Source organism: Meriones unguiculatus, chromosome 1, assembly GCF_030254825.1.
Source record: "Meriones unguiculatus strain TT.TT164.6M chromosome 1, Bangor_MerUng_6.1, whole genome shotgun sequence".
Taxonomy (NCBI): Eukaryota; Metazoa; Chordata; class Mammalia; order Rodentia; family Muridae; genus Meriones; species Meriones unguiculatus.
Window position 1 is genome coordinate 92,332,474 of NC_083349.1, and position 15,221 is coordinate 92,347,694.

A 15,221-nucleotide genomic window follows, 5' to 3' on the forward strand; every position below is an offset into this window, starting at 1 on the left:
TATGCTATCTTGACTTCAGATCTTCCTCAGAATGGTGAGGACTCACTATACATTCAGAGGAAACTATTTGGACTTGGACTGTTGTGTCCCCAGGCTGGTGAGAGGTAGTGATGATTTTCAAGACGCTGGGCAGCAGCAGGGAGCTGCAGGTCTCAGCCAGCCCCACCATCAAGGAAGCGTGTGTGAGGGATGACACCTGACACTCTAGTGAACTATGCTGTTCACTTTAGTGCACTGTGATGTTCAGTCACTGGGTGTATGAAGTGTATTGATGTTTGTAGCCTGTAATGGGTTTATTGGGAGGAGAACCTTATCAAACATCTCGGTCCATCTGTAATGGACTTCGCTTGTGACCATGACAAACTACCAAGGGTCACATTTATCTTCCTGCTCTAATCAATTTTTAAAAAGTGAGAACAACTGAGAAAACCAGTTTTGGATATTAAAGACTAGGCACCACAGGGCTGTGATTCCTGAGAGGGTGTTGAGTCCATACCAGTGTGGATCCTATTTGCTGTGAGGAGAGAGACAGAGCCGAGTTTTAGAAAGAATGAAACTCCTCAGAAAGTTCCAGAAATCTTCCGTAGGCATCTTTCTGTCACACCTCTAGTGTGCAAGCCCTCAAGGCTAGGGAAAAATAAGACTGTGCTGGAAGCGGACAGTTCCCAGCTTCACACAGGCATGTGACTCTCCAAAATACGCTCACACAGGGAACCTGTGTGGTGGTTCATACCTGTAACCCCGTCGTTCTGGAGGCTGAGGCAGAATAATAGTAAGCTTGGGGACAGCCTGGGCTACACGGATCCTGTACAAACGCCATCAACTAGAGTGGAGGAGCCCTCACTGACAACCAGGCCTCAGATGTAGTTTTTGAAGGACCACACCCTCATACTGGGGCAAAACTATCCTTACAGGAGGCTCCTCTATATCCTTCCTAACAGAGCTAAAAAAGAAAAAAAAAAGTGTCAGAAGAGCAAGTTTAAGCAAATATGATCACTCATGAGATCAAAGCCTTGCACATCATTTTCAAACGCAGTTGACATTTGTGGCATTTGCTGTAGGCCTTTTGCTTCCTTAGTAGGCTGCTAGGAAATGTCTATTGTAATTTTATAACAATTTTCATTATAATTGAAGTTTTAGAATATTTCATTATTTAGATATCTATTTGCATGTGGGAGTGCATTCACCTCTTTGTACAAGCAGAGGCCAGGAGAGGGCATCCTTCATCATTTTTCCTGTTCCTTCCTCTGAGGCGGATTCTCTTATTGAACCCGGGCTTAGGTCTGCTGGGTTGGAAGAACACAGGCTGCAGTGACTCTCTTGTCTTTGTCCTTCTCAGTCCTGGGTTACAGGCATTTGCAGGGTGACACCTAGGTTATTTTGTGGGGGCTGGAATTTGTGTGTCACTGGATTTGTTTTCTAACATTTTTCATCTTTGTTCTGAAGATTGCCTGTTTAATAACATTTAAAATACATTTTCCAGAATTGGAAAAAAAGATTTGTTTTTTAGTTGTGTGTGCAGGAGACTAAGGAGGCCAGGGCAAGGCTGTGAGCCATGAAGTAGATGCCGGGAACCAAAACCAGGTTCTGGGTAATTGCAATATACACTCTTAACCACTAACCTGCCCCCCTCAAGACAGTCTTGTGTAGTCAGTGGTCAAGGAATGTTATATACAGTGTATATGTATGTATGGATATATAATATATATATGTAATATATATATATTAGTCCCTGGGCTAGTTAAAGATAGTCATGGCCTTAACCTTGTTTATAGTCAAGGGTAACCTTTAGCCTCTAACCCTGCCTGTGTTTCCTAAGTGCTGGATTAGTACACCTAGCGTATATAGTACAGGGCATCATGCACTCAGGCAAGTGCCCTATCAACTGCCCTTATGCACATTTTAAATGTTTTATGATAAACTTCTCTGGCTTTATTCACAGTATTACAGGGGACTTAACTCCACACATTTGATCTTTGGGTTGCTTTAACTACAGACAGCTTAGCGTGGTTGCAAGTTGAAACCAAGCAGAGCATGGTTGCCATCTGGTGGAAAGGCCTACTATTAGCACATTGAAAAGGTCCACTGAGAGGCCAGCCAGTCCTGCCAGCCTCTCGTTAGCACCTTCACACGTGTACCTTTTCCCATTTGCTCACCACTACCTTAGTTCAGCTTCCAAATTGATTGGTTAAAATCACTGCTTTGAAACAGGCTCAGATTCTACTTTATGTGCAAACATTTTGGAATGAGCAGTGTGGCTAGAGGTAATAAAGCGGAGATCCAATAAATACGGGTTGAATTTTTAAAGCACCCAGCTTCATTCACTAAGTTAGCTGGGAAAAGCAAATGCTGTTACCATGCTGTTCCCTATATGACCAGACGGATAAATGATACTTACACATACTGTTTCTGGGCTTGCCCACAAAGTTTCCAACTTACAACAATGACATTTGGAAAAAGAGCCAACCACAGGGCTATGGGTGGGAGGACAAAAGTAAACAAGCCCAAGATCCAAACAGAACAGCCTGTGCTGGCGAGGACCTGCTGTCAGAGTGCAGTACACGGCAGCAGATCTGCGCCCAGATGGGTCCTACTATGACTTCTCTGTGTTAAGACTATGGTTTACAAATCTCAACACTCTGAGAGGCCAGCTTGGTCTACGGGACAGCCAAGGCTATGTAGAGAACCTGCCTCAAACAAACAAACAAAAACCAAACAGACAAACAAAAACAACAACAAAAAAACAAACAAAAACACAAAACCCCCCAAATCCCAAGCTGATTAAACAGGAAGGTGTTTTTTGTTTTTTTTGTTCTGAGAGATATTTTTTGTTTTTATTCTAGACAGGGTTTCCCTATGTAGCCCTGGATGTTCTGGAACTCACTCTGTAGATCAGGCTGGCCTTGAACTATGAGATCCACCTGCCTCTCCCTCCAGGGTGCTGGGATAAAAACCACCACCTGGCTGAGCGATATTATTTCTATTCTGCATTATTCTTGTACTCTTTCTGATAAACACAAATAACAAAGCATCCTAGAAAAACACTGAGAAATCTTATAGATAAAATGAAAGTAGACTTTTTCTTCACAGTAATTTTTTCATTGTTTACAGTAGCTCCCACACTACACAGTGATATACATTTAAGATCCTACAGATGGACACAGAGACTATGCTTTTGGTCTCCTGTAGGCTGACAGTTTTAAAGGCAGAAGGCTCAACCCTAAGATGGCAATAGAGAAAAAAACTTTCATTTGAAACCTCAATATCATAGAAGTTTACAGTGACAGCTTTTAGACACACAGAAAAGAGCCAGGATGTTTGCTTTATTTATTTCTTTGGGGAGGGGTAGAGAGGTTTAGAAAAGTTTGTTTCCTGCTTCAAAGGACATACCCAAACAGAAGAACTTTATTCTCATTGTATATGGACAAATACTGCTCTCCCGGATTTCATGACATCTTGAATTGAAGATAATGTTGACAGAATGCATCTGTCTGAAATACAGTACACTCATGTGGACAAATGGGCACTCAATGGGCTCTTGCTCATAGGTGACAGGAACTGGCACTTTAGATTCAACAAAAATTTAAAATAAAACTTTCAGCTTGTCTTAGATGTGTGGCAGGACTGGTCACTAAGAAAGCACTCAGCAATAATGGCCTCGAACATTTACAGCTCATAAAAATGCATTTAGTTGAGGGGCTGCTGATTCTAAAGAACTGTGACAGTTGTGAATAAGAAAGAAATAAGTCTGGATGTCAAGTTCAGAGCAAAGGATCAGTAATTTCACATTTGCAATATCCATAAATAAAACACACAGATCAGATAAGAATTCTGTGAATAACATTACAGAGAAAGTGCATAGAGAACTCAGGAATACCTTTCCACTAATTTTGTCACTTACTCTAGTTCACTAAAATGCTCACAAAGAAAATAACCAGTGAAGGCAGAGGACTGGTTATATCATTGCTGTTCAGAACTTTGTGGAGCAAACAACTGAATACAGATCAACTTCCCTGCCTTAGACTCAATCTTCAAAAAGGTTATTTTGTAAGATGAAACATCCATGTTATACCTTGAAAAGTCAAAGCAGAAAGTACAATCATAAACAGCCAAAAACTTCATCAATACATCTAGACAGAGGTCTGCTTGTAGTTTTTGGTATCCAAAACCTTTTTGCCACACATTGCACAGATGCCTGAAACAAAAGAAAACAGGTGAGCAACCCAGTAGAACCGATTGTGTGGTTTACTTATGCTATCTAAGCTTCACTTAGTGTGACTGGAGAGATGGCTCAATGCTTAAGAGCATCTGCTGTGTAATCTTGTAGACTAGCATTTGAAGTTCAACATTCACATAGGTTCACAAATGCTCATAATTCCAGCTCCAAGTCGGGTGGAGACAGAAGGACTCCCCAGGTTTGCTGGTTTCCAGTCAAACTGAGCAAACAGGAGCCTAAGGTTCAGGAGGAGACCCTCCTCAAAACAGAAGAGTCAGAGAATGACAGGGAAGAGGCGTGGCGCCCTCTTTTGGCTTCCAGGCCTGGGCGTGCGGCACACAGATGTGCGCATGCGCTAAAACAGACACACACACACATGTGTAAGAACAAATAGAATCTTTAAGAACTTCAAAGCATCATAAAAGAGAAAAACCATCTTTTTACTACAAATTTATTTTAAATTCTATTTTATCTTAGTAAAAAAAAGAATATTTGACAGTTTATGAAAGGCTATTCCTTTCTGTCATTGTAATCATTAGCACATGAAGTAGATTTGATACAGATAGAAAAATTAAGTGAAAGAAACTTACCTTTTTTGTATGCACAGCCTTGACAGTAATGAGAACCTGGCTGGTGTACAGAACTTTTACAAATTCTGCAAGTGGAGAATTTATTTTTTCCATAGGGATCAAACCTAGAGAGACAGAAAAATAAAAAAGAAAAGAAAGAAACAAAGATATTCATACCATAATAGAAACTCTTAATCCCTGGTAAGCAACACCCATGATTAATGAATGCATCGTTATTTCTTTCATCAAATTCCATAACTGAGCCACAGCCCTCCTCTGGCTCATTGCTGTGTAATGTATCTATATTCCTCTGACCTTCCATAGAAGCTTATACTTATGAACAACCAGTTGTATTTATTTTCAGAATTGTTCCTATTACTTGTGTCATTCTATTTGTATGATAAACATGAAAATTGATGAAATGTGAGTGCAAGGAATGACTGATTGTACAAAAAAATATAAGTTACTGCTTTGGGATGAATAAATATGAACTGTTACAACTACTACTGAATTACATTCAAGTAAGCCAACTACTAAAAATAAGGGGAAGGACTCCATATTTGTGTGTGTGTCTATATATGTATGTCACATGTGTGCAGATAGCTATGGAGGCCAAAAGAGTGCAGGTCCTTTAGAGAGAGGGTTACAGGTGGTTTTGGGCTGCCATAAGTATGTAAGTATGTATATATGTATGTGTTGTGAACCCAGGCTGGATGACCTGGAACTCTTGATTCTTTGTCACCAGCCTCCAAGCACTGGGATCACAGGCATGAGGTACAGAATATGTATTCTGGTGATAGTTTATGTAAGGAAAAGGATATGAAACTCTTGTCAGTAGATTCAGGCTGTAAAGGCTTTTTATGTCAAAACCTAACAATAAATGGATACATCTACAGTTTACGTTTTAAAATAAAGTAAGACATGTACATCTCCTAATGACTACTCAAGTTCACAAGCAGTTTCAACTGACAGGGCTAATTTGTAAAAGGAGTTTTATTCTCCTGGTTCAAATGTTGTCTCAGAGGCTTACTGCCTCCTTCTACTAATCTAGTCCTGGAAGCTTCTGGCCTCTGTAAAATCTAAACTAGGCGTATGAGACTTACTGCTTAAAAAGCTCACCCTTTCTTGTTCTTTCTGAACTCTGCACTGGCTGGTTCAATTCAGCTCTTCTGGCTCAAACTCCTCTCCCAGTTAACTTATTCAATCTGGATTTTCTCTAGGCCTCTGAGTTGCTCTGCTTGGCCTCCAATTAACTCTAGCAATCTGCTCTAATCTCTTGGCCCCTTCTCATTCTCTGGCTCATTCTGTCTTCACCTGGGTCTAACTTGTTCTCTCTCTGCAACCTGTCTGTTAATTACTGTCCCAGTAAAACTCTCTCTCATTCCCTGTGTTGCTCCTTAAGTAGCTTCCCTTTCCTTTCTCTTCTGGTGGGAGTTGGGAGTATCCTATTCCATCAAATAGTCTCTGATTTGTCACCTTTTCTTCCACTAAATTAGGCATCACTTTCAAACATGGGTACTTCCTTCTACAAACTAACTTTCTCTTCATTGTTTGGGATTAAAGGTGTATACCACCATGCCTGGATCTCAGCCTTTCTTTACCTGAAACTTGCTATATACCAGGCTAGTCTTGAACTCAGATCTGCTGGCTCTGTCTCTTGGATTAAAGGTGTGTTTGTATTCCAGCTGGATCACACAGACCTAGAAGATTTTTGGATGTGATCTCTACCACAGTAGCCATGTTCTGAATTAACATTTCTCTACACTAATCCCTTTGGGTAACGGGTTTTCTACTAAATAAACATAGTTTCCTACAGGAAACATTGGAAGTTTGTGAGCCTCTTCATGTCCAAACTGAACTCAGGTCCTCTGGAAAAGCAGTTCGTGCTCTTAACCACCGAGCAGTCTCTCAGCCTCCCAGAGTTTCCTCTTATAAATAATGGTACTGAAAAGTCAATGTAATGTAGTAGAATACTTTCTAAAATAAATTAGCTAGAGTACTCAAAAATAATAGCTATACCTCAGAAATCAGAAAAATTTAACAGCATAAAGGAATCAAAGGTATGTGTAATTGCACATAACTCATAAAAACTGAATGGTCTTAAAAAACATCAAGTCAACCAACAATAGGGAGGATGATGCTATATTAAACTTTAAGTCTATTATGCTGTTTTATAAAAATTTTAATAAGCACCTATTATGTGCCAGCCATTTTATAAAGTAAAAGCTTTATTATTATTACAAATTCCCTGCTCTCACCAAACTCACATATGACTGGACAGAGAGAAAAAAATAAAGACAATCCAAAACAAAACAAATTTTTTAGATAAGTAGTAAGTGTTAGAGAGCCCCAGCTGAAAACTGCAGAGCAGAGGAGACAAAAACACTGTTTAAGGACTCATCTCTGAGGAGCTCACATCTCAGCCAAATTTCAAATAGCAAGGAGTCAGGAGGAACCACAGAGCAGCAAGCATAAACTACTTCAGGTGACAGTGGGATTCATCAATGTAATGAGAAAGCTACGTGACAGAAGAGGAGTGTGGTACAATGGGAAATCAGAAGAGAAAGGTGTCGCATCATGAAGGGCCTTGGACATGATGGTAGAGAGCTTAGATTCTGTTCTACAGGAAAAGGAAAACCAATGGAAGGCTTTAAGCAAAGAAACTGCATGATCTTTCCAGATGACCATTCTGGCTAATAAAACCTTTCAGTGGTAAAAGGAAGCCAGAAAACGGAATAGCAGTAGGAAGGGGTTATGTAAAAGTTTAAATTAAAAAAAAAAAAAAAAAGGAGCAGCATTAATCTTTTCATATGTTGGCATAGGGTAGACAAATAGCTTATAGCACACAGTCTGCTTCTATGTGCCAATACAACCTAACTCGACCGCGGTGAGGGCAGGTGAGCGTTCACTCCAGTAGGCTTGCCGTTGTGAAGCAAACTCTGTGACAGCCCTAGCGATGGTCTCACTTACCTTGCTTTTTTTGAAGTCAAAGCTTTATTTTCGTTCAGCTTCCTTCCACCGCTTTCTAAATATAAGAAAGTACAGACATAGCAGTCAACTCACTTCTGCATTTAATACACAATGTGTAATACGCAGAATTAGTTTAAAAGTTTACTCTTTGACTCTGTGCCAGTAAATTACCCTTTTTAAAATACTCATACAGTATCTCAGCTCTTAAACACTTGTTTAAAATATTGCTTTTTTTTTTTTTTGAGATAGGGTTTCTTTGTATAGCTCCTGGCTGTCCTGAAACACAATTTGTAGTTCAGGCTGGCCTTGAACTCAAGAGATCCATCTGCTGCTGCCTCCCAAGTGCTGGCATTAAAGGCACGAACAACCATGCCTGGCCTTGCTGTATGTATTTAATAAAAAAGTAAAATAAAACCAGTTTAAGTTTGTTCTAGAACATTTTAGATATGGGAAGGAAATTTAAACACAAACCTTATTAAGCTGAATCAAACAGACATACACTGAAATAATTTAATAATTTTACTATTTCTGGACTATATGAGGAATCTATACTTGTAATTCAGACGGTGAAGAGGCAGTTATGAAATTACAGGGGGAACCCAGTACTTTTCAGTGTTTGATAGATGAGATAAACACATTGAACATTTCACTTTGCAAACAGTGAGGCACTAAAGCAGTATCCAGAAATATTTGACGCAGCCTTTGGTTTTTACGAGGAAACCATACCCGTGGTGTTCCGTGCCCCGTCCTTCCATGTATCTGGAGTGATAACTGTGCCGAGTTTCTTCTCACCTGTTATGAGTTAGCAAAAGAGAAACGGAATTATCATGTAATATGCATACTATGTAGAAATAAAACAGTGAAACCCATTTCTTTGCTAATTTAAAAATAATAAATATACTATATCATGCCTGAGGTTCACGATATCAAAGTCAGATTACAGTAGGAACCTACTAATGTTGGGGTAGAAGCCAGTGAATGGTAGTAAGATAGTAACTTCAGATAGTAACTGTGGGCAGTGATTCTGATTCTAAGTAAAATTTATATGACAAAAACAGGCTCTAATAATAGGTTTCACTGTTCATACTTTCAACAATTCTGATGAACATATTCATTCCTTCAACATTTTCTAATCACCTAATATGTACAAAGCACCATACAAGGTACTGATGAAAATAAAATCAGGTTCGGGGGGGGGGGCTTATACAGTTCACTAGTTTCTTAAGAGCTTGTAGGCAGTTCGCAGGAGATAAATGAACCAGGTGGAATTGTATACAAACCTAATATGTGTGTTTATAATTTTTTTGTTAAGAGTTCATCAGAGACTTTTAAAGAAGTGAAGAACCATTCAGTAAAAATATACGGTGGAAAATAAAGTATAATAATTTGTGAATGAATAGAGATGAAGTTTAAGCATATGGCAACGTAAATATAAAGAAGATAAAGTCAAACCATATAGATAAATAACTCATCTTGAGAAAAGGCATGAGAAGTTCAGGATGTACATCAGTACACAAAATAGAGGGTCTCAAACACCAAGCTCCATGATGGACAAGAGTTATTTCTTACTGTCTAAGTAAGGAAAAGGTCAGTGTGGAGAAGTGACTCTAATACTCAATAGTATGGATGTGCTTCTGAGGCCAAACATTCCCTAAAGAGATAACAGCGCCAGAGAAAGAAAGTAAACCAAAGGAAAGCTCCCTGAACTTAGTAAATGGAAGACTACTGGTGAACATTTAAAAGTTCTTTCAGTAGTATGAAAACTCAGTTTGTATTTGAAAGTAACTCTAAAAATTTGCAGACAAATAGCTTCTTTGAATAATTACTGACATAAGGAACGACAGAACTAAGGTGTCTAACATTATGTCTTCTGTATGAGCAAGACTCCAGTTTACTTACAGGGTGAGTGCACTGAGCAGACAGACTAGGAGGCTGAAAATAAAAACATCAGACTTTTCAGAAGAGCAGAGAAGTAAATATTAATAGGAGGAAATGATATGGCATACATTAAAGTCCAAAGTATATGCATTTTACTTCAAGACCACAATGGATCTTGAGTTCTCAAAATTTTTATGTTCCTTGGAGATACTAATTCACAATTTCCTACTATCCTCAATTTCTGTTGGGACACAGCAGTTACAGTATAAAGAGAATTACAAAAAAGTGAAAGTAGACAGAATTTTTGACATGAACTATTAACTGTACAGAACTGACAAAAACTACAAAGAAGACCCAAGCTGCATATGTGAGAATTACACAGCATAAATGAGCAGCTTCATAATCTAAAGACATTTAAGTCACATCTAATTAAACATCTCCCCCACTTTCAAAAAATTTAAAAATTGCTTAAGGATGGAGGCTGGGCCTGTTGGCACAGGCCTGTAATTCCAGCTACTTCGGAGTGTCTGTTTCTAGAGTTCCATGTACTGAGGGGATATAAACAAAATGAATCATGTGCATTACACAGTAACTGGGATACAAAGAATTGGAATCTCGTCAGAGAAAAGAATGTCTAACCCGAGGAAAAGAAATCGGGATAAAAAAGTTGTTTTTACACAAACCAACATCTTCTGCAGTTAACAATAAATAAATAAATAAATAAAATATCTTCAAAAAATTTCAAGGGTTTCATTAGAAGTACTGAGTGATAACTAGACCTTTCTAAAGCGAGGGTTGACTACATAGATTTCTTTAGTGATAATAAGACTCTCTCTTTCCCATGACCCAATGTTGTATTAATGAAAAGAATGGACGAGATGGTACAAAATATCCAGTTACACTTTCAGATAACCACTGAATTAAATTTTAAAGTAAAATCTGTACTAAAGGTTGCGTGTTTTTGTTTTTGTTTTTTTTTCCTTTTGAAAAGAACAACAAGAAAGCCAAGATTCAAATACTATACGGGACATAGTAATAGAAATGGTTCATTGTTTATCATCTTAAAATGTAACTGAGAGCCTGGAATTTCTACTTGATACACTTGGGAACTCTAGATGTTACCAGAAAGATTTCTGAAGATCCATTTTAAGCCTCTGGGAGCCACTCAAGAAATCTGATTTGAAGAGATCCAGGAAGGGTGGGGGGAGGGCAACAGAAACAAACATAGAGGTGCAGAACCGAGACCACTCTACCCAGAGCATAGGCTATGTGGTTCCAGGGACAGGCAAGAACGCCCGGAAGACAACGGTTACACCACAGTCCTGTAGGAGAAAGGCAAAGGCCGAGATCCCAAGGGAATGTCGTCAGGTTCCTCCAGCCTTTACCTCCCACAGAAACAGCCCCTTTACTTACATTTTTCGCACACCATCCTTCCACTAACTGTCCCCTCAACCGGCAAAGAAGGAGCAGGCGCCACAAAACATCAACAACACAGCCTGAGAACGCTTCCTCTTCCGGCTACGTCAGCTCGCTTCCGTTCTCTCAGCCCTCCCGCTCCCGCCTATCCTACACCTGGGAAGACGCGGGAGGGATGAAAGTGAACTAGTGGGCGGAGCTTCTTTCAGTGTCCCTCCCCTACTCTTCAGCGATTGGCCATGTCCTGGTGAGGCTCCACCTCCTGGGCCCGCGCCTGCGCGAGGGCCATGGCAGGCTTTCGCACCTGAGGGTGGGAGGCGGTGGTGTCCCCTTCCCTTCGGCGGGTGGGAGAGTTAGGTAAGCCGGCGGGATACCCGTCATGCTCGCCGGGGACGGTGCAGGCGGCCCGGCCGACTGCGGCGTTGGGTTCCGGGGCGCCGTGCTTCCGGAGGAGCAAAGGATGCCCCGGTGGACGGACCCTCCCAGATCCCGGCATCCGTCCGCGGGACCGACCCTCTGTCACTGTCACCCGGGTGGGCAGCGCGGGCGCTCTCTAATGACGCCCCTCAGCTGTCCGCACTCGCGCCGGCCGGTGTTTGGGCAGAGTCTCTAGCCACCCTGGGTGGGGCTGAGTCCGTCCCTGGGCAAAGGCTGCCTTAGGAGGGCTGAGAAGCAGCCATGCCTTCCGACCCGGCTCGCGTGCGGTCGCGACGCCAGAAGGCGGCCTCGCAGGTCTGGGGTGCGGGGGGGAGGGGGGACGCAGGGCCCGCCAGTGTCCGAGGAGGGCCCATTCCACAAGCCTTTGCGTTTGGGTACCGCTCGCTGTTAGGTCGGTCATTGCAGGTGGCCCAGGAGCGCTCTCTGCTCAGAAGATGGGTTCCTGATCCCCCCCACCTGCCTCACCCCGGCCGCGGAGGGACGAATCCGAGAAACTTTGCCCAAGTCTTCTCATGCCATTTGTTAGTTTCCGATATCTTCCTGTTGAAGAGGCGATGCTTGAAATGGCTTTAGTGTGTGTAACCTTGGCCTTATCCGCCGACTTGTTCATCCAGTTTAATCAGTATCAAATTTGCCTTTGAAAACGATCGTGTGAATTAAATGAGGGCTAATAGGACAATGCCCAGACTTGCACTTTTATCTTTAATGCCAGTTCCCTCTTCCTTGCTGTGTGGATGTTCTGTTTGGGCGGGATTTTTACCACAAGTTCTTTCTTAATTTTAATCAATATAACACATAAACTGTCTGTTAGGTCAAGTGTATGTATTTTGAGACTGTAAACCTTTGTTTCTGCTTTTGACTAGAACTGAGCATCAGTGACAGTGTTACTTTGTTTTCCCAGAGGTCTTGGGAGGCCTTAGTTTAGCATAATGACCATCTAACAAACGGTCTTGCCACCATTTGCATAGTCGAGTATATACTTGGTTGGCATTTGGGAACTACAGTGATTTCATATTCTTGATTTTGGGCAAAAAAACAATTAAAATTAGTTGCTTATGAGACATGCCCCCTTTGCAGAAACCAGTCATGAACTTTCATTTATTTTTTTCTTTATTAATTACACTTTACTCACTTTGTATCCCTCCCCCCCCCCCCCGTGGTTCCCTCCCTCCTCCAGTCCCAATCCCTCCCTTCCTCCACCCTCTGCATGCATGCCCCTCCCCAAGTCCACTGATAGGGGAGGACTTCTTTTCCTTCCTTCTGATCCAGTCATAAACTTTTAAAATTTTACTGAAGTTTTCTTTTTAAGACATTGAAAGAGATTTGTAAGAGAATATAAAATTTACATATGCATCTTATGTGTTTTAAAACAAATATATTGCCCATTTAAAATTATTATTACTTCATGATTCAGTTTTAGAGTGCTGAAGTGTTTGGGACATGGGAAAAGTCATTATTACATGTTTTTCTTAATTTGTTTTTTTACTAGATAGCTATCCAAGAAAACACCATGAAAGATACTGACATCAAGAGACTTCTATATACCAATCTTTTGTGCATATTTTCAATTTTTCTAAGCGTTTTTATTCCATCCTTCCTCTTGGACAACTTCTCAGTATTGGAAAGTCACTTGACCTGGTTGTGTACTTGTTCTGCTTTTGTGGCTGCTGTCAATCTCCTGTTATATGTAATAGTGAAACCGAATCTATCCTCTAAAAGAAGTTCATTATCTCATAAGGTAAGCTTTAGTTCTTCATAACCAGTTTTTAGACAGAGGAAGTAGTGTATGAATTGTTTTACCTTTGTTGAATTACAGTGTATTACAGAATATAAAGGGAACCACATCCCACCCCACCCCACCCCCAGCAGCAGCCTGTGACTTGCCTTAAGTGTTTGATAGACTCTTGTTGTGCATTGATTGTGGAATTGTGGCTCCTTCAATGCATCACAATATAAATATTATGAACCGGTATAAGCATTGTTTTATATCATCACTGCAGACAACTTATAAGACACTGCAGTTTATTTCCAGTTATTTTTGTATAGTGTGTGTGTGTGCGCGCACGCATGCGTGTATGTTGGGGTTCACACCATGTGTATGTGAAGGCTGGAGGACAGCTTCCAGCGTTATCTTTAGAAACACTGCTCACCTGCTTTGACCTGGGTCATTCATTGGCCCGAGGCTCACCAATTAGACTAGACTGGCTGGCCACTGAGCCCAGAGAACCTCTGTCTCTCTCCAGTGCCCCACAGCTGACATTTTACCATGGGCTCTAGGACTTGACTTAGGGCCTTGTTGCTTACTGACTGAGCCATCCCTTCGCCCATGTACATTTTTTAAAAATATTTTTTTATTCTCTGATAACTTTATACATGTAGACAATGTGTTTTGATCATCTTCACCCCCTACTCTCCTCTTAGCCCCTGCCCCGTTCATATCCTTGTTTTTATAACTTCCAGAGTCCTATATTTCATGGATATGGGCCATCCACTGAGGCATGGTCAACCTAGCAGGGACCACACTCTTGAAGAAAACTGACTTTCTTTGCCTTAGTAGCCGTCAAGTGTCAGCAGCTCCCTCAGCCAGCCGTTGAGGCCCAGCCCATATTTTTGCACTTCTTAAATAAGAAGTGAGCTTTCCAGAATTAACTGCAAATTAAGTCACAAGAACTGTTACTCTACATGTGGTCTTCCATGACTAACCTGTTAAAAGTTTTCAGATATTAGAATCTATTTTTTTCTGCAATAGTCACTATGCTATGACACTTGACAGTTATGTTAAATCAAAATCCTCACTGGAATTTCAATACTATGTTTAAGTCCCTGCTGGAACATTTTAAACACCTTAATTGACTTACAGTGTAAAATGTTAATATGTGTTTTATAATTATATCTTCTTGAGTTTCAGATTGAGTGTGTTCAGGCATGGGCCTATTTGTAGATGTTGAAGTGTTAGTTTGTTTTTAATGTTTATACAACTAGGAGTATGATTTGGGAAATTTATTTTGGGAAATTATTTAGCATTTTGCTTTTTGATTAATTTATCCAGTTTTGTTTGAAGATGAAAAAAAGCATAGCATTCATTATTTTCTGTAGGTAATTCGTGTCTTTCTATAATAAGGTCATTGTGGTTTTTGTATCCTAACACTCTTATCAGTATTATCTGTATTATCTTATCAGTGTTATCAGTATTTCTGAAGTATTAGTAATATCACAATCACACCATATAAACAGAAATCAGTTTTAGCCCTTTTGCTGGGTCGAATATCTTTGTGATATTTGTATTTAAATAACAAATTATTTAGCGTGTGTTGTATATGTGTGCATATACATGTGTGCATACAACACAGCTCTCATGTTGAGGTCAGAGGGTAGTTCATCATGTGGGTCCCGAAGGTTGAACTCAAGTTGTCAGGCTTGGAGGCAGAGGCCTTTCCCCGCTGGATCATCTTGATGGCCCTATCTTTTAAGTTGTTTTAACACTCAGTTTTGAGGGCTGTGTATGTGATAACCCATGTGATCCTACAAATATTCAGCCACTTCATATGCTATGGGGACAAGTTTTATTTGTGTGTAAATGGCTTTTTCGGTGTTTTCTTGAGTCTTCAGATTATTCATTTCTCTTTTAGGTAACCAGAGTTTTGAAATGCTGTATCTACTTTCTTATGTCTTGTTTTTTCCTTCATGTCATTTTTGTTCTATATGGAGCACCACTAATAGAGTGAGTTTTGAAT

General features: G+C 40.4%; 2 protein-coding genes across 7 annotated transcripts in view; one reads left to right on the forward strand and one right to left on the reverse strand.

Annotated features, from left to right (window-relative positions):
* Positions 1 to 3,303: 3,303 nt before the first annotated feature.
* Positions 3,304 to 11,197, reverse strand: Cript (CXXC repeat containing interactor of PDZ3 domain). Its single transcript, XM_021643570.2, has 5 exons — positions 11,047 to 11,197; positions 8,482 to 8,547; positions 7,756 to 7,810; positions 4,807 to 4,910; positions 3,304 to 4,195 (listed from the first exon to the last, which is right to left on the reverse strand). Exons 1-5 carry the CDS (start codon positions 11,060 to 11,062, stop codon positions 4,131 to 4,133), a joined length of 306 nt encoding a protein of 101 aa, XP_021499245.1. The 5' UTR covers positions 11,063 to 11,197; the 3' UTR covers positions 3,304 to 4,130.
* Positions 11,198 to 11,290: 93 nt separating this feature from the next.
* Pigf (phosphatidylinositol glycan anchor biosynthesis class F) overlaps positions 11,291 to 15,221 on the forward strand; it is a 28,974-nt gene continuing 25,043 nt past the window's right edge. Inside the window, exons 1-3 of one of the 6 annotated variants that reach the window (XM_021643577.2) lie at positions 11,291 to 11,406; positions 12,977 to 13,225; positions 15,117 to 15,208. In XM_021643577.2, coding sequence (XP_021499252.1) covers positions 12,998 to 13,225; positions 15,117 to 15,208 — 320 coding nt within the window. In that variant the 5' untranslated portion in view covers positions 11,291 to 11,406; positions 12,977 to 12,997. The other 5 variants (XM_060363376.1, XM_060363383.1, XM_060363389.1 and 2 more) reach the window with 5 other exon arrangements.